We start from the raw sequence: 22,577 nt of genomic DNA on the forward strand, positions 1-22,577 counted from the left end.
CGGATATTGCGGCTGGTAAAAGTAGACTGAGAAATCCGTCACCTCTCTGGACTAAAATACGCCGTTTTTTATATAGTGGGAGATTCTTCTTAGACAAATTTCTCAGACTCCTCTTATGACGACTGAGTTTCGCTTTCTGAGATTTCGTGACGGGAACGTTGCCTTTTAACACGTTAAGACACACTTCACATAGAGCCCGTATGACACTGTTGCTACTTTTCTTTATCAGATCAGTACGCTTCTTGCCTCTACAACAGGTGAGCTCTTTAAGAGTCTCTAAATTTCGTTGTGCATACCTCGACATCTTGATCGTCACTGACAGTCGAAACCTCTTTCTCGTATATACATACCGTATTTGACGGCCTTGATCAGTGCGCAATGGGGAAAATTAAAGCCGTGTTTGAAACAGCGGACTTTGGGATTTGGTAAAGAGGGGGATGTAGGATAGCCAATGAGATCGTGGCAGATCTTCCCCGTCATCTGCCCAATGAATTTGCATTTTTCAAGTCCTTTGCAATAAATTTCAGAATATGAATCCGACAACAATGAGAGAATTTCTGAACATTTTTCATAAGGCATGTTGCCGCCCTCCCATGAAATGTGGTGTAGATTAGACATCACCCACGTAGCAGACGCCCTTTCTTTACCGCTCAGTTCGAACCAGTCATAAGGTGGTTGAAAAGTATAAGTCCCGTAACTACTGCCATCTAACGAAAAGTAGGCCAGTTCTTTAACTATAAAACCTCTCGAAGTACATTGGAAACCTTCAAAGTCTATGATAAGACCCCCTTCCATGATGTGACCTCTTCGACTGCTTGACACGAAATGAATTTATCTGGGTTGGTAAGCGTAATATGTATCATTTTGGAAAAAACCGGTTCTCAGGCGTAATTGTTCTTCCGTGTTCGGTTTCAAGTCTATCAATAGGTATCCATAAGCGGGTTTACAGGCATCGTTAAAAACCTCTTGAAAAAATGCCTGTCTACCCGGATACATCTGCCTAGCTAAATGTTGAACTTGGCTTCTATCTCGCGGATTTTTGAACAAGACGAGATAATGCGCATTCAAAGATATTTCTCGCATCTGACTGCCTTTATGAAAGAAATTTTGAACGATGAATATCACGGAAAGGTTTCTGTGGTGGCTTCCGCGAATAAACAAATTAGTTAATCGCTTGTCGTTGCCTAGCTCCGACATCAGGTCATCGATAACAAATAACGTTCGCGAACCTATGTAAGATTCGTAATCTGTAGGTAAACCTTCTACGAATGTGACACCTGAAATCTGTTCATAAAACGATTGATAAATACCATAGAACCAGACAATTTCCGTAGGAAATGGATCAATCATTTTTTCGGCTATGAGTCTCGAAACAAACCGAGTTTTTCCCGAAGAAGTCGGTCCAGACACTATACATCCAAAAGGATGTTTAAGCTTTAGCTCCTCCATCGCAAATGACAGTTAAGCCTGTTTGCATAACATTAAATACCAAAAAACACACGAGAGAAACAAATCTATAACATAAATAAATAATTTATTCATGAAATAGGCGTATTTACATAAGGGACTTTGCGGTAAGAAACATGTTCTGACGTGAAAAAAAATTAATACCCATAAGGCAGCGTCGTGAAATCGGGCAGAAGAACCCTCTTGTCGTACACAAGACCGTATTTTTTCTCCTCTCGTCTGGTCAGTATCCGCCTTCTCTTAGCCTCCCTCACTATCTTGTGGGTATCGACGATAGCGATCTTCGTTGCAAAATCCATGGACTGGACCAGGGCCTTCATCGTGTCGTAGTTGAGCTCTAGCGAGTTTTTGAAGTTGAGTGTGAAGCCCCGAATTTTACAGAATGTCCTGCCATCTGACCTCCTATAGGCATAATTCTTGGCTCCACCTGAAAATAAGCATTTTTTCAAAAACAAATATATATATAATGACAAACGTCTCAACCTGTGAAATTAAAGTATGAATTAAAGTTTGATAACGAGAATGAGAAAAATACCTGACACAAACTCCGTAATGTGATGACCATCGAGCTCATCTGTGAATTGGCCCAAGAAGTCGCCCAGTGGTGGATCGTTGGTCCCATTGCTAGCATAGATGATTCTGAAATTTAAAAAACCAATAAGTCAAGTGATAAAACATTGAAAAATTAAATGAAACAAAAAAAATTTTCTGCGAACTTACGAGTCGGTGTCAAAATAGAGCAACGCATCGCCTAGTTTTTCCATCTCGGAATACAACTTCAAACGGGCCCACGTTGTCGTGAAGGCAGCCAAAAAGACATTTGTCCGGTCGGTCTGTGGTATAAAATCTGTTTTGTAGTGCCATTCTATTGCAGCTATGTTGTCACTGGGGAGATACAAATCCTTGACCTGAAAAAAAATAAATTGTTTTTTAGTTTGATGAAATCAAATATCTTAAAAAATAATAATAATTAAAAATAAAAAAGTACCTCAATAGAAGGATCGTTCATCATTTTGTGAAAATCGGCTGTTTTTGTCACGTACGACAGTTGCGTCTTGTTCTCCTGCATGCCCCAGCGACCCCAGAAGCTGAAAAAAAAAGAAATGATTATTTCATCATAAAAAAAGCATGGTTTTCAAAAATTTTCAATCGTTAAAAATGATAATTACCTATTCAGACAAAGTTTCGCCACTTGACGTCGACCTGGATTGACTTGGATATTTCCAGGCTCCAATTTTATGCCTTCAATTTGCTGATACTGCTTCAGGTACGAGTCTTTGTCATTATTCGTGACGCAGTTTGACGGCCATCCAGAGGACTCTTGCTTGATCTTGAGGAAGGCGTTGATGTAGGGGGCGAATAGACCCTCTCTAGATTCAGCGAAATGATAAATCTAGTAAAAAAACAATCCTAATTAAAAACAAAAATAATCGTAGAAAACATCAAAAATAATTATGGGTTAGAAAAAAAAATACCTCGTATATCTTCTTCACGATATATCCTTTCTCGATAGCCTTCTTGAGCTCTTCAGTAACCCAAGTGCCCGTGATACATCTTTCCTCGTCGTTGTGTTGGCATTCTTTGATGCGTGTTTATTTATTTATTTATTTATACAATATTGTTGGCCCTTGGGCCTATACAAGAGGATGCGATTGAGAATGACAAAGATATTGTTTGATGTTGGATAAAAAACTAGTGATAGAGGGAGATTCAACAATAGAGCTTGGGAGTTTGTTCCATTCACCAATGGTATGAGGAAAGAAGCTGTATTTAAAGCAGTCAGTGGAAGCAAAAATAGGTTTTATTTTAAGGGAATGGTCGAGTCTTCTAGAGATGTAGGATGGTTTGGCTAAGATACCAGAAGTATCCATGTTGAACTGACCATGGAAAATTTTATAAAGCAATGTTAATCGAGAGATGAAACGAAGAGTAGAGAGAGGGAGGAGATGAAGTTCATTTTTAAGTTCGGACACAGAAATGAAAGATGACCAGCAGTCGTGAACAAATCGGGCGGATTTATTTTGAATAGATTCAAGTTTGTCTATATTACTGGAGGTGTAAGGGTCCCAGATTTCAGCGGCGTAGGAGAGGACGGGGGATATATAAGTTTGGTAACAGAGAAGTCTGATATCCCGAGTAGAGTGTTTAAGATTGCGGCGGAGGAAGAAAAGTTTGTTTCCACACACGAACGACACAGGGGAAAGGTCAATTTTCCACCGGATCTATAAAAAATGAAATATTTTATGATAAAAATAATAAAAACTTTATGAAAAAAATATGTTAGATTGGGAATACGTGAAGATCACGTTATAAAAAAATTATAATAATACCTGTAAGGGAGAACGGGCAGATATAATGCTCTTGGTGGCAGAACTTTGCATTTAATGATGCCAAAATACGACCCCAGGTCTCCAAAGTTCTCAGTAATTACTTGGGGATGTCCAACCGGATATCTGCAATGAAAGAAAAAAAATTTTTAAAAAAGTAAAGGTAGCCATATTTGTTAAGTTATATAGATTTTAAAGCACTCACTTGCAGTATTTATTGACCCACGGGTACAAAGACGTAAAGTCGATGTATTTTGCGGTGCCTTGATAGAAAAGTTTAGTGGCATTAGTTCGTCCACCATAGAAAGCATCCCTTGGATTGAGCCTATCGACATAGTGAAAGTCCACCAGAAAACTTTTCAGGGCAGCGTCAGTTTTCTTCAGAGCATTGAAATCATGTTCCCACATGACTTCAAGATTGAAACCGCCTTGACGGATCTTTTGTTCTTGCTCTAGTGTCTTCCTGTGGAGCTCCCACATGCATGTCTGGGTGCAGGGGTTCACCATGTCTTTCTCGAAGCACTGTGGACACCCGTGCCAATAACATCCTGAAAAGAAACAAAGCATATATAAATAAAATGAAACATATGTAGTAAAGCAAACAAAGTAATAAAATTAATTAATATTACTTACCATCAAATAAAAACACGGTGTTTGTTTCCTCACAAAACCCGTCCACGCTGAGACCAAGCACTCTCTTTTCACCCATCCCGTTTCTGGAATGTTGAATGTTCAGTCCTAGGTATGACAGCCATTCAATACTTAGGCGACTGCTATTGGTGTTGTTGACGTAACCGTTGGCAGGCACCATACCAATGACACCATCGTCGATGTATTTCGACGTGTAGGTCGCCATACAGGCCGAGGCTATGGTGAGGTACTGGAATGGGTCGACGCCGGTTAATCCCAAGAACTCTTTCCGAAACTGCAAGCAGCATCGACGTAGAATATCGACGTCTGACCTAAAAATTAAGAACATAGTGTAGAAATGTTAAAAGAATGGAAAAAACAACAATGAATAAAATATTTAATAAAGGAGGAGAAAACAACTTACTTGCAGTATTCGTACATTTCGTCTTGGAAGACGAAACTTTCGTTTTTCCTCTGCTCGTACCACTTGTCGAATTTCGCCTTCGTTTCGACGGTGAAAGCTTCCGGATTAAAGAAGTTCTTGGAAGGGAGGGGCCCATTGTAGTCTTGGTTTTCCGATCGGTTGAAGAGATGAGGAAAAAAACCCTTTTTCAACTCTTCTAAACCGAATGTTTTCGGCAGTTTGGACAGAGCCATCGGGAGAAAGTTAAGACTATCGATAACCCGGATGTTGATGGTGTCTAGACGCAAAGCCATTATTTTGGATCCACACGGCACCACAGAAGGCTTTATTCCTTGCTCTAGGATATATCTGTAAAGAAAAAATAACACATGTGTTATAAAATTACAAAATGCATGCATAATAAAACAGTAACATGCTATTTTTTTTCAAAAAAAAACTTACTTGAGCAGGAACTGGCCATCGAACCCCTTCATGTTGTGTGCGATGGCAGTGTACCCCTTATGTTCTTTGCGGAAGAGCCAGGCGCAGAATTCGTTGAGGGCGTTATACCCTCGAAAGACGAATTCAGTTCCGTCCGAGTACTGAGCAACTGCAAAGTTGATCACGTGCTCCCCCGTTGATTGATCCGTCTCGAAATCGAAGAAAACGAGCTTGTCGGAGGGGGTCTTCACCTTCTTCTTTTTGAGGGAGCAGAGATGATGTTCATCTTGATGAAAATTTTTGCAGTTGCTGCAATACTTTTCCCCGCAAACGTGTTTGTCTCGGGATCGCTCTTTTTCTACAAGAAATTTCTTGCATGTCGGACACTCGTAGAATTGCTGGCAGTATGTTCTGTTCTTGCCTCCGAGACTCTTATGCCTTGCAAAACATTCGACAGATCTGCATGTCGGGGTGTAATGTGATAGGCCTCCTCGTGGTGCACCCTGGGTAATGCTAAATCTATCACACGTCATTGTCATCGCTTATTTGTGCTCATATCCTTCACTTTCAATAGCCAAGATTACATGTTTTTTCTACACAACTTACAGTACTTGTCTTGCGTCTTGTTTTGTCCTGTATATGTTTATGTCTTGTGTCCAACCCCTCATTGTGGACCCCGCTTAGGCGGGGAGGGGTCCTCCCAGACGGGGCGTTGCTTCTAGCGTATGCTCTGTCTGGGACGCTGTCTACCTGCGTGTTTGCCGTGCGTGGAGACCCGTAAGGCTGGAGATGGGGATCCTGGTTAGCCTGATGCGCTAGCTTTGGCCTCGGATTCAGCCGAAACGGGAGGCTTGGATTAGCCCCGTCCAGGTCAATCGGCTGTGGTCGCCTCGGTGGCTGAAGGGGTTACACTACTGGGCAGGTAGAGGGGCCGGGCCTGCCGGACGTCGTTGAGGTTTGTTGGTGCTGCTTCACGACGATCTTGGATCTTGAACGCGTCTGCTCGCCTGCTTTGGTGGTGTATAGCTCCCACCTAACCTGACGTTGCTACTAACCTTCACCGGTTACGTGTGCGCGTCCCCTCGTAGGGCTCCATGGTGGGCATGGTGGGTGGGAGTGGAACAATACCCATTCAAATATGGGAAAAAATCAAAATGCACCAAAACGTCAAAGAACTGCTTCAAACCAAACACATGTCACTGTAACTGCTTCAATTTCATCAACTGTCTCATTTTTCTTTCTGCACTCTTCAGATAACGAAAAACCGCTGGCCAAAGTATCACCATTTGTAATAGATAAAGCTCTCTATGGCACAGTTGGTACCTTAAAATCGGTGAAGGCTCTTCGTTCAGGAGACCTTCTCATCAAAACTAACACATCCAAACTCATTCAAAAGCTCACATCTCTCGGAGACATTCCAATAACAGTCAAAATCCATCCCACGTTGAATTATTCACGTGGTGTCATTTCAGATAATAACTTAATTAACATGGATGAAGAAGAACTAACACAAGAGCTGGCGTCTCAAGGCGTAACATCTGCCAAACATATTATGAGCCGCAAAGATGGCAATCCAGCTCCCACACGAAACATAATTCTCACATTCTCATCACCAACATTGCCGAAAGATATCAAAATAGGTTATTATAACCTCAAAATCCGGCCATACATTCCTAACCCTGTTCGATGCTTTAACTGCCAAAAATACGGCCACTCACGAACGGCGTGCCGCAGCCAACCCACCTGCGCAAAATGCGGTGAGAAGGACCACATTTCGGACAACTGCACTAATTCACCATTCAAGTGCGTCAATTGCGGTGGCGACCACCCCGCATTTGACAGAAAGTGTCCGAAATGGAATGAAGAAAAAGAGATCCAGAAGATCAAGGTCCTCAATAACATCTCATATATCGAAGCACGCCGTCGTATAACCTCTAACCAAACTCCAATAGGTAATAGATCATATTCTAATATGGTAACAAATCCATCATCAGCTAATATGACTAACAATGTCACCAAAGCATCCGTAACAACTCAGACTGAACCAATAGCTGATACATCAACTCAAACATCATCATCTAACCAACCGTGTAATAGTTGTGGCTGCTGTTGCTCCGCTGGTTTCCGGAGGGAGTCCACTACCTCCGAAGAAGAAGTGGGAAAAGCAACGGCTAACACATTCAAAATAACTACAGATACTAAACCAAAAATCAACTCTGCAAACAAATCGAAAAAGAAACCATTCAAGACCGGATATTCACGAAAAGCTGTACAGAGAGCGCTCAAATGTCCATCCATGAAGAATGTGTCATTAATTGATGACACATCAATTGGTGACATGGACCTTGACAATAGATCAGATTCCGGTACTACTCGCCGTAAACTAGACCGGAATAAATTTAAAGATCTTGAACCGTCTACTTCTACTTAATTTATGGCCAACATAATTCAATGGAACATTCGTGGTCTTAGATCCAATTACGAAGATCTCAAGGATTTGATCAATCACTATCATCCTGTTTGCGTGGCACTCCAGGAAACTTTCACGAAGCCCTCGGAGACATGGAACATCAGGCGACATTCCCTGTTCCGTATCAATTACGATGACGGGAGTAGAGCTTGCCGCGGTGTTGCTCTGCTGGTTCCACATCGCGTGTCGTCGCGCGTTCTAACGCTGCGCACGAACCTGCAAGCCATCGCGGTGGAAATTTCTACTGGCCTAAGAATTACCATCTGTTCCATTTATTTGCCACCAAATGACACCATCTTACAGAGAGATCTAGAAGATCTGATTGATCAATTACCTCCACCATTTTTTCTTCTTGGAGACTTCAATGCACATAACATGATATGGGGTTCTAACAGCAACACCCCACGTGGGGAAAGGGGTGTAATGTGATAGGCCTCCTCGTGGTGCACCCTGGGTAACGCCAAATCTATCACACGTCATTGTCATCGCTTTTTGTGCTCATATACTTCACCTTCAATAGCCCAAATTACATGTTTATTTCGACACATCTTGCAGTACATGTCTTGCGTCTCGTTTTGTCCTGTACATGTTTTTGTCTTTTGTGTCCAACCCCTCATTGTGGGCCCCGCTCAGGCGGGGAGGGGTCCTCCCGGATGGGGCATTGCTTCTAGCGTATGCTCCATCCGGGACGCTGTCTACCTGCGTGTTTGCCGTGCGTGGAGACCCGTAAGGCTGGAGATGGGGATCCTGGTTAGCCTGATGCGCTAGCTTTGGCCTCGGATTCAGCCGAAACGGGAGGCCTGGATTAGCCCCGTCTGGGTCAATCGGCTGGTCGCCTCGGTGGCTAAAGGGGTTACACTACTGGGCAGGTAGAGGGGCCGGGCCTGCCGGACGTCGTTGAGGTTTGTTGGTGCTGCTTCACGGCGATCTTGGATCTTGAACGCGTCTGCTCGCCTGCTTCGGTGGTGTATAGCTCCTACCTAACCTGGCGTTGCTACTAACCTTCATCGGTTACGTGTGCGCGTCCCCTTGTAGGGCTCCATGGTGGGCATGGTCGGTAGGGGCCGAACACATTATCTCCAAAATGGGGAAAAATCAAAATGCACCAAAACGTCAAAGAACTGCTATGAGCGAAACTATTGTCACTGATCCTGCTCCTACTGTTTCATTTTTCTTCCTGCATTGTACTGACACTGATAAACCACTGGCCAAAGTGTCACCATTCATAATAGACAAAGCTCTCTATGGCGCAATAGGCACATTAAAATCAGTGAAGGCTCTTCGTTCAGGAGACCTTCTCATTGAAACTAACACACCTAAACAATCCGAACTCGTTCAAAAGCTCACATCTCTCGGAGACATTCCAATAATAGTCAAAATCCATCCCACGTTGAATTATTCACGTGGTGTGATTTCAGATACTAACTTGATTAATATGGATGAAGAACTACTAACAGAGGAGCTGGCGTCTCAAGGCGTAACATCTGCCAAACATATCATGAGCCGCAAAGATGGCAATCCAGCTCCATCACGTAACATAATTCTGACATTCTCATCACCGACATTGCCGAAAGATATTAAGATAGGCTATTATAGTCTCAAAATCCGCCCATACATACCTAACCCCGTAAGATGTTTCAACTGCCAGAAATTCGGTCACTCACGAACGGCGTGCCGAAGTCAACCCACCTGCGCGAAATGCGGTGAGAAGGACCACATTTCGGACAACTGCACTTCAACATCATTCAAGTGCGTCAATTGCGGTGGCATTCACCCCGCATTTGACAGGAAGTGTCCGAAATGGAATGAAGAAAAAGAGATCCAGAAGATCAAGGTCCTTAATAACATCTCGTATATCGAAGCACGTCGTCGCATAACATCTAACCAAGCTCCAATAGTTGGTAAATCATACGCAAATACGACTTCACAATCACCGACTACTAACAAGATTAACAGTGTAACAAAAGTTTCTATTACAACTCAGACCGAACCAATTGCTAACACATCCACTCAAACTTCATCCAATCAACCATGCAATAGTTGTGGCTGCTGTTGCTCCGCTGGATTCCGGAGGGAGTCCACTACCTCCGAAGAAGAAGCGGGAAAAGCAACAGCAAACACATTCAAAATATCTACTGGTACCAAACCGAAAATTAGTTCTGGAAATAAAACAAAAAAGAAACCTTTCAAGACGGGGTATTCCAAAAAAGCCATACAGAGAGCTTTGACACATCCCACCGTTAAAAATTTGTCACTTATCGATGAGACATCGATTGGTGACATGGATCTTGACAATACTACAGAATCCGGTACTACCCGCCGCAAGATTGACCGGAATAAATTTAAGGACCTTGAACCGTCTACTTCTATTTGAAATTTAAATTTATGGCCAACATAATTCAATGGAACATTCGTGGTCTTAGATCCAATTACGAAGATCTCAAGGATTTGATCAATCGTTATCATCCTGTTTGCGTGGCACTCCAGGAAACTTTCACGAAGCCCTCGGAGACATGGAACATAAGGCGACATTCCCTGTTCCGTATTGACTACGATGACGGGAGTAGAGCCTGCCGCGGTGTTGCTCTGCTGGTTCCACATCATGTGTCGTCGCGCGTTCTAACGCTGCGCACGAACCTGCAAGCCATCGCGGTGGAAATCTCTACAGGCCTAAGAATTACCATCTGTTCTATTTATTTGCCACCAAATGACACCATCTTACAGAGAGATCTAGAAGATCTGATTGATCAATTACCTCCACCATTTTTTCTTCTTGGAGACTTCAATGCACATAACCTGATATGGGGTTCTAACAGCAACACCCCACGTGGCGAAATGGTTGAACGGCTGTTAGAAGACATGGACCTCGCCATCATGAATGATGGCAGTTTCACTCATTTTCATGCCCCAAACAATAGTTTCACTGCAATAGATCTATCCTTATGTTCACCCTCACTCTTGCCCAACTGGTCCTGGTCGGTTGATCCGGACCTCCACGGGAGCAATCATTTTCCTCTGGTGGTTAAGTGCCTTGATCGAAGCCATAGCATACCTGAGGGTCCTCCTCGGTGGAATCTTGTGGCCGCCCGATGGGCAGACTTCACGGTCAAGGCAGAAATCACGGAGGATATGGTTTCGCAACCCGACGTCGACCACTGTGTCGACCTTGTGACCAGTTGTATCATCTCTGCAGCAAATGAAACAATACCCAAAGTCTCCTCGAAACTTCCTAAATTTCCTAAACCTTGGTGGAACCACGAATGTAATCTTACGATTAAAGCACAAAAGAAAGCGTGGAGTAGGTTCCGGCGGTATCCTACCCATGACAACAAGTTGGCGTTTTTAAAAGCAAAGGCGATAGCGAGAAGAACCAGGCGCCAGGCTCAACGCGAGTCCTGGCAAAAGTTTACGACGGGAATCAATTCATCTACTTCATCGAAAGTCATTTGGGACCGGATCCGAAAAATCAATGGTCATTATCAGTCTCATCCAATCACCATTTTAAACACCAATGGCACTATCATCAGCGATGTGAGGGATATTGCGGATACCATCGCCGCCCATTTCGCCACTGTCTCCAGTGATGCGAATTATCCCCCATCGTTTCATCCCATTAAATCATCGGCCGAACGTACATCGTACACCTTCCGGCCTTTTACACCGGAGGGATACAACTCATTGTTCACCCTTCATGAACTGACGACGGCCTTGCAGCGAAGTCCTGACTCAGCTGTAGGGCCCGATGCCATTCATTATTCCATGATTCGGCATCTCTCACCAGAATCACTCTCACATTTACTCATTTTATTTAATCGGATCTGGGTCAATCACTCATTTCCTGACACCTGGCGAGCAGCCATTGTTCTTGCATTCCCGAAGCCCGGCAAAAATCCTCTGCAACCTAACAGTTACAGACCTATTGCTTTGACCAGTTGTCTATGTAAGCTCATGGAACGCATGGTCAACTATCGCCTTATGCACTACCTTGAGGTTAACAATATTTTATCTAAACATCAAAGCGGCTTTAGACGGTTCAGGTCCACAACATGCAATTTGTTACGCCTTGAGACATCAATAAGACAAGCATTTGTGAAGAGGGAGCATATGCTAGCCATATTTTTCGACATAGAAAAGGCCTACGACCGTACTTGGAGGCACGGAATTCTTTCCGACCTCCATAATAGCGGCTTGCGGGGCAACTTGCCCATTTTCATTAAGAACTTTCTTGCTCGCCGCATCTTTCAGGTACGGATCGGAAGCACGTTATCAGCTCCCCAAATTCAAGAACAAGGTGTACCTCAAGGTAGCATTTTAAGTGTAACACTTTTTATTTTAAGACTCAACGGGGTGTTGAACCAACTCCCGTTGTCTGTCACTGGCGCACTCTACGTGGATGATCTGTTGATATCTTACCAATCAGTGAATATGAGGTCAGCCGAGAGACAATTACAAACCGCTCTCAACAAGATTAGCATGTGGGCTCATAATAACGGCTTTTCATTCTCCGCTGACAAGACTGTTGCTATGCACTTTTGTCGGCGTCGAGACCTACATGATGACCCACAATTGTTTCTCAATAACAATCTAATACCTATTGTAGAAAATACTAAATTCCTCGGCATCACATTTGACAAGAAACTCACTTTCAAACCTCAAATTGCGCAATTAAGAGCTCGTTGCATGAAGACGATGAACCTCTTGAAGGTCATCTCGTCTACATCGTGGGGAGCAGACCGTAAGTCACTCATTCACTTGTATAAAGCTCTAATAAGATCAAAGCTTGACTACGGCTCCATTGTATACGGGTCAGCACCTCGGAGTTATCTGAGTGTACTCGACCCAATTCATCATCTCGCTCTCCGCATTTGCTCTGGAGCTTTCCGAACTTCTCCCATGGAAAGCCTCTATGTCGAATGCAACGAGCCATCACTGACATCAAGACGCCAGCAACTTTCTTTGAAATATTATATCAAGATGAAGTCTTTTCCAGATCATCCACTTCATCGTAACATTTTTAATCCGTCATTTCATAGACTATTTGCTGCTCGACCTTCATGTGTTCCATCTTACGGTCTTCGTATGAGGGCACTTGTGGAAGAACTAGAATTAGACATCAGTCGTGTGGCCCCAGTTGCTTGGCAACTGGCACCATGGGAGCAGTCTCTGCCAGATGTCTCTCTTTCATTATCATTATACCCTAGAGCCACCACAGCAGATGTCATATATCGACAGATATTCTTTAGGCACAGGGGTAGGTACAACAGGTACTTCCCCATATATACCGACGACTCCAAGAGCCCTGGGCATGTCGGTTGTGCCTACATCTGCTGTGAGGAGACATCTTTCAAACTTCCGGACACATTCACTATATATTCGGCAGAACTGTACGCAATCCTTCAGGCTCTACGTCATATACGACGCAAACGCCACCGACGATGCATCATCTATAGCGACTCTCTCAGCGCATTACAAGCACTGTGTTCCTGTACGTTTCACACTCATCCATTCATTCATGCCATTTTTCATGAACTGCATTACCTCATTCATCATGGTACCACAGTAAAATTTTACTGGGTACCAGGTCATGTAGGAATACCGGGCAACGAAAAAGCAGACACCGCAGCTCGAACAACAACTAACATTGACAATAACCTTTTGGTACCTGCCAGTGACCACTTCTCAATCCTCCGGGAAGTGATGCATCACCGCTGGCAGGATCATTGGAATCATCAGATAAATAATAAACTTCATGCCATCAAGCCCACACTTGGCCATTGGCGTTCGAGCTGCAGAACTAACCGAAAGGAGGAAGTTCTGCTTGCCCGGTTGCGCATAGGACACAGTCGCCTCACACAATCATATTTGTTATTACGAGAGAGTCAACCAGAGTGCCCTCATTGTCAAAGTCCATTGACCATTGCTCATGCTTTTACTTGTTCACACCATCGTCATCATTTTACGACCGCGTTTGGTCATAGTCATCTTTCACTTCATGACATTTTAAATGACCATAGCGATGCATCTCGCATTTTTAAATTCATCAGGGCCATTGGTTTTTATGACAAATTATAGTTTTTACAATTCGTGTCATTGTTTTATGTTTCATGTTCCTTTTTATGTTTTAGTTTTTTGACATGACAAAAGGACATCTTTCTTATTTTTATGTCTTGCTTTGGCGCAGTTTGACCAAATTGGTCCTTGCGCCAATAAATTCAAAATCCAATCCAATCCAATCCACGTGGGGAAATGGTTGAACGACTGTTAGATGACATGGACCTTGCCATCATGAATGATGGCAGTTTCACTCATTTCCATGCCCCAAACAATAGTTTCACTGCAATAGATTTATCGTTATGCTCACCTTCACTCTTGCCCAACTGGTCCTGGTCGGTTGATCCGGACCTCCACGGGAGCAATCATTTTCCTCTAGTGGTTAAGTGCCTTGATCGAAGCCATAGCATACCTGAGGGTCCTCCTCGGTGGAAGCTTGTGGCCGCCCGATGGGCAGACTTCACGGTCAAGGCAGAAATCACGGAGGATATGGTTTCGCAACCCGACATCGACCACTGTGTCGACCTTGTCACCAGTTGTGTCATCTCTGCAGCAAATGAATCAATACCCAAAGTCTCCTCGAAACTTCCTAAATTTCCTAAACCTTGGTGGAACCACGAATGTAATCTGACTATTAAAGCACAAAAGAAAGCATGGAGTAGGTTCCGGCGGTATCCTACCCATGACAACAAGTTGGCATTTTTAAAAGCAAAGGCGATGGCGAGAAGAACCAGGCGCCAGGCTCAACGCGAGTCCTGGCAAAAGTTTACGACGGGAATCAATTCATCAACTTCATCCAAAATCATTTGGGACCGGATCCGAAAAATCAATGGTCATTATCAGTCTCATCCACTTACCATTTTAAACACCAATGGCACTATCATCAGCGATGTGAGGGATATTGCGGATACCATCGCCGCTCATTTCGCCGCTGTTTCCAGTGATGCGAATTATCCCCCATCGTTTCATCCCATTAAATCATCAGCCGAACGTACATCGTACACCTTCCGGCCTTTTACACCGGAGGGGTACAATTCATTGTTCACCCTTCATGAACTGACGACGGCCTTGCAGCGAAGTCCTGACTCAGCTGTAGGGCCCGATGCTATTCATTATTCCATGATTCGGCATCTATCACCAGAATCACTCTCACATTTACTCATATTATTCAATCGGATCTGGGTCAGCCATTCATTTCCTGACACCTGGCGAGCAGCCATTGTTCTTGCATTCCCGAAGCCTGGCAAAAATCCTCAGCAACCTAACAGTTACAGACCTATTGCTTTGACCAGTTGTCTATGTAAGCTCATGGAACGCATGGTCAACTATCGCCTTATGCACTACCTTGAGGTTAACAATATTTTATCGAAACATCAAAGCGGCTTTAGACGGTTCAGGTCCACAACATGCAATATGTTACGCCTTGAGACATCAATAAGACAAGCATTTGTAAAGAGGGAGCATATGCTAGCCATATTTTTCGACATAGAAAAGGCCTACGACCGTACTTGGAGGCACGGAATTCTTTCCGACCTCTATAATAGCGGCTTGCGGGGCAACTTGCCCATTTTCATTAAGAACTTTCTCGCTCGCCGCATCTTCCAGGTACGGATCGGAAGCACATTATCAGCTCCCCAAATTCAAGAACAAGGTGTACCTCAAGGTAGCATTTTAAGTGTAACACTTTTTATTTTAAGACTCAACGGGGTGTTGAACCAACTCCCGTTGTCTGTCACTGGCGCACTCTACGTGGATGATCTGTTGATATCTTACCAATCAGTGAATATGAGGTCAGCCGAGAGACAATTACAAACCGCTCTCAACAAGATTAGCATGTGGGCTCATAATAACGGCTTTTCATTCTCCGCTGACAAGACTGTTGCTATGCACTTTTGTCGGCGTCGAGACCTACATGATGACCCACAATTGTTTCTCAATAACAATCTAATACCTATTGTAGAAAATACTAAATTCCTCGGCATCACATTTGACAAGAAACTCACTTTCAAACCTCAAATTGCGCAATTAAGAGCTCGTTGCATGAAGACGATGAACCTCTTGAAGGTCATCTCGTCTACATCGTGGGGAGCAGACCGTAAGTCACTCATTCACTTGTATAAAGCTCTAATAAGATCAAAGCTTGACTACGGCTCCATTGTATACGGGTCAGCACCTCGGAGTTATCTGAGTGTGCTCGACCCAATTCATCATCTCGCTCTCCGCATTTGCTCTGGAGCTTTCCGAACTTCTCCCATGGAAAGCCTCTATGTCGAATGCAACGAGCCATCACTGACATCAAGACGCCAGCAACTTTCCTTGAAATATTATTTCAAAATGAAGTCTTTACCAGATCATCCACTTCATCGTGTAATTTTTAATCCCTCATTTCATAGACTATTTGCTGCTCGCCCTTCATGTGTTCCATCTTACGGTCTTCGTATGAGGGCACTTGTGGAAGAACTACAAATAGACATCAGTCGTGTGGCCCCAGTTGCTTGGCAACTGGCACCATGGGAGCAGTCTCTGCCAGATGTCTCTCTTTCATTATCATCATACTCTAGAGCCACCACAGCAGATGTCATATATCGACAGATATTCTTTAGGCACAGGGGTAGGTACAACAGGTACTTTCCCATATATACCGACGGCTCTAAGAGCCCTGGGCATGTCGGTTGTGCCTACATCTGCTGTGAGGAGACATCTTTCAAACTTCCCGACATATTTTCTATTTACTCGGCAGAGCTGTACGCAATCCTTCAGGCTCTACGTCATATACGACGCAAACACCACCGACGATGCATCATTTATAGCGACTCTCTTAGCTCATTGCAAGCATTGTGTTCTTTTACTTTTCACATTCATCCATTTATTCATGCCATTTTTCATGAACTGCATCACCTCATTCATCACGGTACCACAGTAAAATTTTACTGGGTACCAAGTCATGTAGGAATACCGGGCAACGAAAAAGCAGACAACGCAGCTCGAACAACAATTAACATTGACAATAGCCTTTTGGTACCTGCCAGTGACCACTCCTCAATCCTCCGGGAAGTGATGCATCGCCGCTGGCAGGATCATTGGAACAATCAAACTAATAATAAACTTCATGCCATTAAGCCCACACTTGGACACTGGCGTTCGAGCTGCAGGACCAACCGAAAGGAGGAAGTTCTGCTTGCCCGGTTACGCATAGGACACAGTCGCATCACACAATCATATATTTTACTACGAGAGAGTCAACCGCAGTGCCTCCATTGTCAAAGTCCATTTACCATTGCCCATGCTTTTACTTGTTCACATCATCGTCATCATTTTACGACCGCTTTTGGTCATAGTCATCTTTCACTTCATGACATTTTAAATGACAATAGCGATGCATCTCGCATTTTTAAATTCATCAAAGCCATTGGTTTATACGACAAATTATAGTTTTTACAATTTATGTCATTGTTTTACGTTTCATGTTCCGTTTTATATGTTTTAGTTTTTTGACATGACAGAATGACATTTTTCTCATTTTTATGTCTTGCTTTGGCGCAGTTTGACCAAATTGGTCCTTGCGCCAATAAATTGAAAATCCAATCCAGATCTGCATGTCCTATGGCAGTCATCGCATGGTTGGGGGGTGACAAGGGTGCATGACTCATCAAAGCAGGTGTTGCAACGGACTGTGCATTTGTGATACTGGACATGGTCGTAGGCCTTATCGCAGTCCGGACAGTAGAAATTAGTGCCGTGAAATCCCTTGGGAGATGTGATGAGGTCATAGTGTCCATTATGAAACAACAAAAATATTTTTTTCTCTTTCCTGGGTGTCTTGAACACCACCTGAAAAAGTTAGAATACTAAATATCAAGTGATTAAACAAAAAAATTCTTCCTGACTAAAAAAAATATCTGTGAATAATATAAATTACCCGATAAAATTCTTCCGAAGACTTGACGAATATTTGGACGTCTAGAACCTCGGCAAACTTGGTGATAGCATCGAATCCACAGGGTCCAGCAGGAACTCCAGTCACTCGATGTAATGCCAAAGCCATATCTTTTTGCAGATTTATCCGCCCATCTTTTACCATTGAGAGTCTCGGATGCTTGTCTAGGATGGCGTGTCCAACAACTATGGCACGACTGCAACACAGTCCGTCCTCGGGTATACGTGTAACTGATTTTTTTGTCAGCCGGTCAGTCGATATGTTGACGATTTTGCATCTGCCACCGCCTCGTGGTAGTCGGATCGTAATGACATCAAACCTGAGAGATGGGTCGTCCAGGGGTATGGCGTTCTTGCTCTGTAGAACCTTCAGTATCACAGCCAGGAGTGATTCGATAGTGAGTGAGGCCACGGGAACAAGAGATGTCGAAATGGGCCTGTCGAAATTATCGGACGTCATGACAATCCTGAAGAAAAAAAAAATTAATTCAATTCAAAAAAATTATTCAAATCACTCTGAATATCCAATAAATATTTACCGAATGCGGTCTTCGGGGTGCAGCCCATTGGTCGTCTCGTCTATCAACTGCCTCAACATTGATCTCAAGAAAGCCATGGCAGCTATCAGGCGAGTTGACGGGTCCACTAGGGCTTCGGTTCGTATACGGGCAGCATAAGTGATTTGCTCAGCATTGAACTTCTTGTTCAGCTTGCGGGACTGCTCCTGCAGCACGTATGGACGTCGGGTCTATAAAAGAAAAAAAATAGAATGAGCGTTGAAAAAAACAAAAAAAACACATAATTAATAAATTAAATAATGCTTACGGAATTCGAAGTTCCCTCGCCCGGATCATCACCACCACCACCTATCTGTTCTATGGCATCCTGTGGAAAAGAAACAATATTAAATAATCGAAGGAGACAAATGAAATGAGATATTAAATAATTTTAAAACAAAATTGAACCAACCTTTTCGACCTGGGTCCAATTGATTTCTTGAGAGAAAGGGTTCTCGGCCATAATCCACTCCACATCATCAATATGGAAATCCGATCCGAAGATTAACGCATTCTAGAAAAAATAAAAAAACTCGCTCAAAAAATAAAATACATTGGATACACATTGGTATAAAAAAAGGCATGAAAAATAAAGCGAGAAAGACAAGTGTATCGAAAACATACCTCTTCCTCTAGATCCCAGTCAATATCACTAATCCTTGACACAAACCAAAAAACCTGAAGGCATAGAGATCTTCACCGACGGCTCTAAAATGGAAGATGGTATTGCAGCAGCATACGTAGTCTTAGAACACAACACAATAACTGACAAATGGTCTGCGAAGATTAACAATGAGTCTACAGTCTTCCAAGCTGAACTCCACGCCATACAGGAAGCAGTCAAGAAAGTAACCACACTCAGAGATGACGCAGTCAGGATACAGACTGACTCTCTTTCCTCACTGTATGCCATACTGAACCCACTGACCAAATCAGCAGTAGCAAGAGAGATAAGAGCACTACTTTGTGACCACCACGAGATCAGATTATCTTGGGTCAAAGCCCACGATGGAACTCGGGGAAACGAGGAGGCCGACATGCTGGCTAAACAAACCACAAAGCGCCAGGCAATAGACGTCCACCTCCCGTTCCCCAACTCCTGGGTAAAAGCTAGGTTCAAGAGGGAAATGGTGCAGAAATGGCAAGGCAGATGGGACCGGGGGAAAACAGGGAGGAAAATCCATCAGCTCCTCCCGAAGGTGAAAATAGAAAACCAGAACTGGTCCAGGGGAATGACCCTCTTCTTCACAGAACATGGGCCATTCCCAACCTACCTGGAAAGGTTTAAGATCATTGGCAGCACATCCTGCAAATGTGGAAAAATAGGATCTCCAATACATTACGCAACCGAATGCCCGCTCATAAATATCCCCCACTTTGGAGCCCCCTCAGAGACTGCTGGAATCCACAGCCTGCACCAAGAAAATCAACCTAATGGTGGACAGGCTTGAACAACAACAAGAACTATTCATTCCAAGCGAGCGAAGACGGCAACTGATAAGAACAAGAAGATCCCCATCGATGGACTCAGACGATTCAGAACATGAACCATCCCTGACTGCTCCACCCCCACGGAGAGGAAGAACGCTTCAAATGGTGACGCGCAGTTGTACGCGCAACAATGTAGACTAACACCCCACAGCAAAGAAGAACAGGGCGGGCAGCTTACTGAGCCTCTGACAGCACTGACGTACAGTCGCAAACAAAACCAATGTATACACAAAACAAATGTATATAGTAATGGCTCTGCCCTGCACCATGCACAGAGAAATCCTTCACAGAGCCTCGAACAAATTGTTCCCCTTGAAACTGGGGAGTATTTCAGACATCTCATTTGAAAGGTCTAAGACAGAGCATCATATAAACGTAAACATGGCGGCCAAGTACCTGGGCTAGTCATGTCATATCACAATCTGCAGAACACCAGAGCCAGCTATCTGAACGTAGAGTGGCCCAGCGCTTGGTCGGACCACGACATATCAGCAGGACATCAGAGCCATCTAACTCAACGAAGTGTGGCCCAGCATAGGCTGGCCCCACACCAATGGACACCAGAGACTTCAACTGAGAATCAAGCGGCCCAGCTCATGAACTGACCACATATCAACGAACTCCAGAGACACTCTCTGAAAGTGAAGTGGCCCAGCCCTCTGGGCTAGCTAGTCACATATCAGAGGTATCGAAATCCCCACAAACTCTCTTTCGATGGCAGATCAACTACAATGTCAAAACCGCGCCCAACAAGGGCGAATGTCGCGATGAGCGGTCCAAATTTGTGTTCTGTCTCGGATCAGTGGCTGCACTCTGTAATAAGTCCGTGCCCACTTGGGCAAATGTCGCGATGAGCGGTCCAAACTTTGTATTTTGTCTCGGACCAGTGGCTGCACTCTGTAAACAGACCGCGCCCACTTGGGCACCTGTCGCGCTGCGAGCGGTCTGCCAAGTGTAGAAGAGAACGTGTACATTTGTATATCCTGTATATTTTTTAAATAAGGAAAAATAAAAAAAGGGTGTGGGTGGGGGGGTCGTCGACGGCTGCTGGGTTTGTGGGGTCCTCCGGGGTGTGCCCGGGAGGGGGGGAGCTGTGGGATAAGACTGCTCCGGGCAGTGGGTGTAAGAGGGCCGGGCCTCTTGGCCTGCTTACGGCCTGGAGCACCAACCTTAGAATTCGAGGGTCGGAGACGCCGGGCCGGGGGGCTTGATTTCCGGGCCCTCCGGCCCGGCGTGGCTGGCCCTCCCCCAGCGTGGTCCAACCCTTCTGGGTAAATGGCTTACATCCCATCAGGGACAGAGCCTGGACCGCGACTGGCCTTTAAGTCAATATCACTAGGTAATGGGTTTTCGTCAAAGATTGCAGCGGAATCCATCTCGATCGAGCTTGAAACTAAGAATGATGGTCTTTCCTTGCTGTCGGGGGTTATATATAGCGCCCCTTTTAGTTTTACTTTGGATTTGAACTCCAAAGAGCGTGTAGTAATTATCGGGAATTAGTTGATAACCACAGACAACATCCCTTGGTCAAGATAACGCTATGACCCCATACCCCTTTTAGTTTTACTTTGGATTTGAACTCCAATGAGCGTGTAGTAATTATCGGGAATTAGTTGATAACCACAGACAACATCCCATGGTCAAGATAACGTCTCGACAGCGACATAAAAAATACCGCCATTTTGAAAATAAACACGGTCGACAGGTAGTCTGGTTCGAAATATATCGGACAGGTAATCCGGTTCGAAGTCCGGCTAAAAAAAAAAAAAAAAACGCGCGAAAAATCGGGAACATTTCTGGTGGCGCCATCTAGCGGCGGAAATTGGCGTAAATCTCAGTAAAGCGCGGCGTACACTACTACTTTCATATTCTTGGCGCGTACGACCAACCAACCCAGTTAATGCAAAATTCACTCATAATGCGAGTAGGAAAACAAAGGGAGGCGTATATCGAACATGCAGCTCCAGCAGGAGTACCTCAAGGCAACGCTATTGGACAAATCCAAGCTAACAGTTCGCTAACGAACTCTTTCATCTTCGATGAGAACAGTACACAGTGTAGCGCTTATGAAGAAGTGCTACATTGTCACATGGTGACGTCGGCTCTCCACAGAATGATCGAGAATAAAGTCTCAGCATTACCACGCACTATCGGATACCACTATTTTTATATCGACGAAAATGAACAGCTAATGTCTGAATTGTTGTTCAGCAAACCTGTCAATGTGCATCTGTCATTCGAAGATTACCACATCGTGATGGAACGGCGTACAGTGTGTCCGAAATTCCATACGGAAGAAATTACAGCAGAAGGTTGTTACTCGTGCAACCCTTTAACACGATTGACCTTTGTCGCCTATAGTTCGTGTGCCGAAGGGACAGTGTCAGTGAGTTTTCAACGCATCACGGTGGCGACAAGTACTCTACATTTGGGAACTACGCCAGGAAAAAAAGTGGTGCAGTTCAAGGCAGAAACCAGGTGCATATCGGATAAACTGTGTTTATATGGAAGGACAGTTCATACATGTCAACCCCTAACTTTCTGTTTGGAGAATCCCAACATCGAAATTCTCCACCCGAACTTATCAACTTTGGCCTTTTATGCGAACCATGTATCGCCGAGTCATTGGTTTGCACCATGGACAAATATTACTGCATCTTTTATATCGCAAGGGATAACGATTCCTATTACTCATTATGTTAACTATCTTCCTATATGTATTCACTTGTTCCACTATGTTATCATTTTGTAAACGATGATATGGTTATGCTCATGGAAACAAACATGTGCTATATTTTATATAT

General features: G+C 44.0%; 4 protein-coding genes across 5 annotated transcripts; 1 reads left to right on the forward strand and 3 right to left on the reverse strand.

Annotated features, from left to right (window-relative positions):
- Window positions 1-1,555: 1,555 nt before the first annotated feature.
- LOC149067925 (uncharacterized) lies at window positions 1,556-4,168 on the reverse strand. 2 transcript variants are annotated; one of them, XM_089252087.1, is made up of 7 exons: window positions 3,798-4,168; window positions 2,943-3,689; window positions 2,637-2,860; window positions 2,456-2,555; window positions 2,188-2,375; window positions 2,003-2,106; window positions 1,556-1,894 (listed from the first exon to the last, which is right to left on the reverse strand). In XM_089252087.1, exons 4-7 carry the CDS (start codon window positions 2,534-2,536, stop codon window positions 1,605-1,607), a joined length of 663 nt encoding a protein of 220 aa, XP_089108213.1. In that variant the 5' UTR covers window positions 2,537-2,555; window positions 2,637-2,860; window positions 2,943-3,689; window positions 3,798-4,168; the 3' UTR covers window positions 1,556-1,604. The 2 variants fall into 2 exon arrangements, with proteins under 2 accessions (XP_089108213.1, XP_089108212.1); XM_089252086.1 differs by having other exon boundaries at window positions 2,637-3,689.
- LOC149067926 (uncharacterized) lies at window positions 2,633-5,813 on the reverse strand. The gene is made up of 8 exons (XM_089252121.1): window positions 5,290-5,813; window positions 4,849-5,196; window positions 4,428-4,756; window positions 4,000-4,342; window positions 3,798-3,920; window positions 3,658-3,689; window positions 2,943-3,046; window positions 2,633-2,860 (listed from the first exon to the last, which is right to left on the reverse strand). The coding sequence occupies exons 1-8, from the start codon at window positions 5,805-5,807 to the stop codon at window positions 2,633-2,635; spliced, it is 2,025 nt and encodes a 674-aa protein (XP_089108247.1). The 5' UTR covers window positions 5,808-5,813.
- Window positions 5,814-8,851: 3,038 nt separating this feature from the next.
- On the reverse strand, window positions 8,852-18,745 carry LOC149067927 (uncharacterized). Its single transcript, XM_089252122.1, has 6 exons — window positions 18,695-18,745; window positions 18,551-18,610; window positions 18,265-18,473; window positions 17,709-18,192; window positions 17,423-17,620; window positions 8,852-8,980 (listed from the first exon to the last, which is right to left on the reverse strand). The coding sequence occupies exons 1-6, from the start codon at window positions 18,743-18,745 to the stop codon at window positions 8,852-8,854; spliced, it is 1,131 nt and encodes a 376-aa protein (XP_089108248.1).
- Window positions 18,746-18,995: 250 nt separating this feature from the next.
- LOC149067928 (uncharacterized) lies at window positions 18,996-19,733 on the forward strand. The gene has a single exon (XM_089252123.1). It carries the CDS (start codon window positions 18,996-18,998, stop codon window positions 19,731-19,733), a length of 738 nt encoding a protein of 245 aa, XP_089108249.1.
- The last annotated feature ends 2,844 nt before the right edge of the window (window positions 19,734-22,577 follow it).

Source organism: Pholcus phalangioides, unplaced genomic scaffold, assembly GCF_987345545.1.
Source record: "Pholcus phalangioides strain wild (caught in Gottingen) unplaced genomic scaffold, Ppha-v1.0 ptg000028l_1, whole genome shotgun sequence".
NCBI classification, from domain to species: Eukaryota; Metazoa; Arthropoda; class Arachnida; order Araneae; family Pholcidae; genus Pholcus; species Pholcus phalangioides.

Excerpts from the sequence above, each read along its gene's own strand:
- LOC149067925 (XM_089252087.1), bottom strand. The coding sequence starts at position 2,536 with ATGCAGGAGAACAAGACGCAACTGTCGTACGTGACAAAAACAGCCGAT. Across the intron at positions 2,376-2,455 it reads TGAACGATCCTTCTATTGAG|GTCAAGGATTTGTATCTCCC; the intron begins GTACTTTTTTAT and ends ATTTTTTTTCAG. Across the intron at positions 1,895-2,002 it reads CATTACGGAGTTTGTGTCAG|GTGGAGCCAAGAATTATGCC; the intron begins GTATTTTTCTCA and ends GCTTATTTTCAG.
- LOC149067926 (XM_089252121.1), bottom strand. The coding sequence starts at position 5,807 with ATGACAATGACGTGTGATAGATTTAGCATTACCCAGGGTGCACCACGA. Across the intron at positions 4,343-4,427 it reads CACCGTGTTTTTATTTGATG|GATGTTATTGGCACGGGTGT; the intron begins GTAAGTAATATT and ends GTTTCTTTTCAG. Across the intron at positions 3,047-3,657 it reads ATTGACCTTTCCCCTGTGTC|AATGCCAACACAACGACGAG; the intron begins GTTCGTGTGTGG and ends CACGCATCAAAG.
- LOC149067927 (XM_089252122.1), bottom strand. The coding sequence starts at position 18,745 with ATGGCCGAGAACCCTTTCTCTCAAGAAATCAATTGGACCCAGGTCGAA. Across the intron at positions 18,611-18,694 it reads ATTGGACCCAGGTCGAAAAG|GATGCCATAGAACAGATAGG; the intron begins GTTGGTTCAATT and ends TCTTTTCCACAG. Across the intron at positions 17,621-17,708 it reads CTTCGGAAGAATTTTATCGG|GTGGTGTTCAAGACACCCAG; the intron begins GTAATTTATATT and ends TAACTTTTTCAG.
- LOC149067928 (XM_089252123.1), top strand. The coding sequence starts at position 18,996 with ATGGAAGATGGTATTGCAGCAGCATACGTAGTCTTAGAACACAACACA.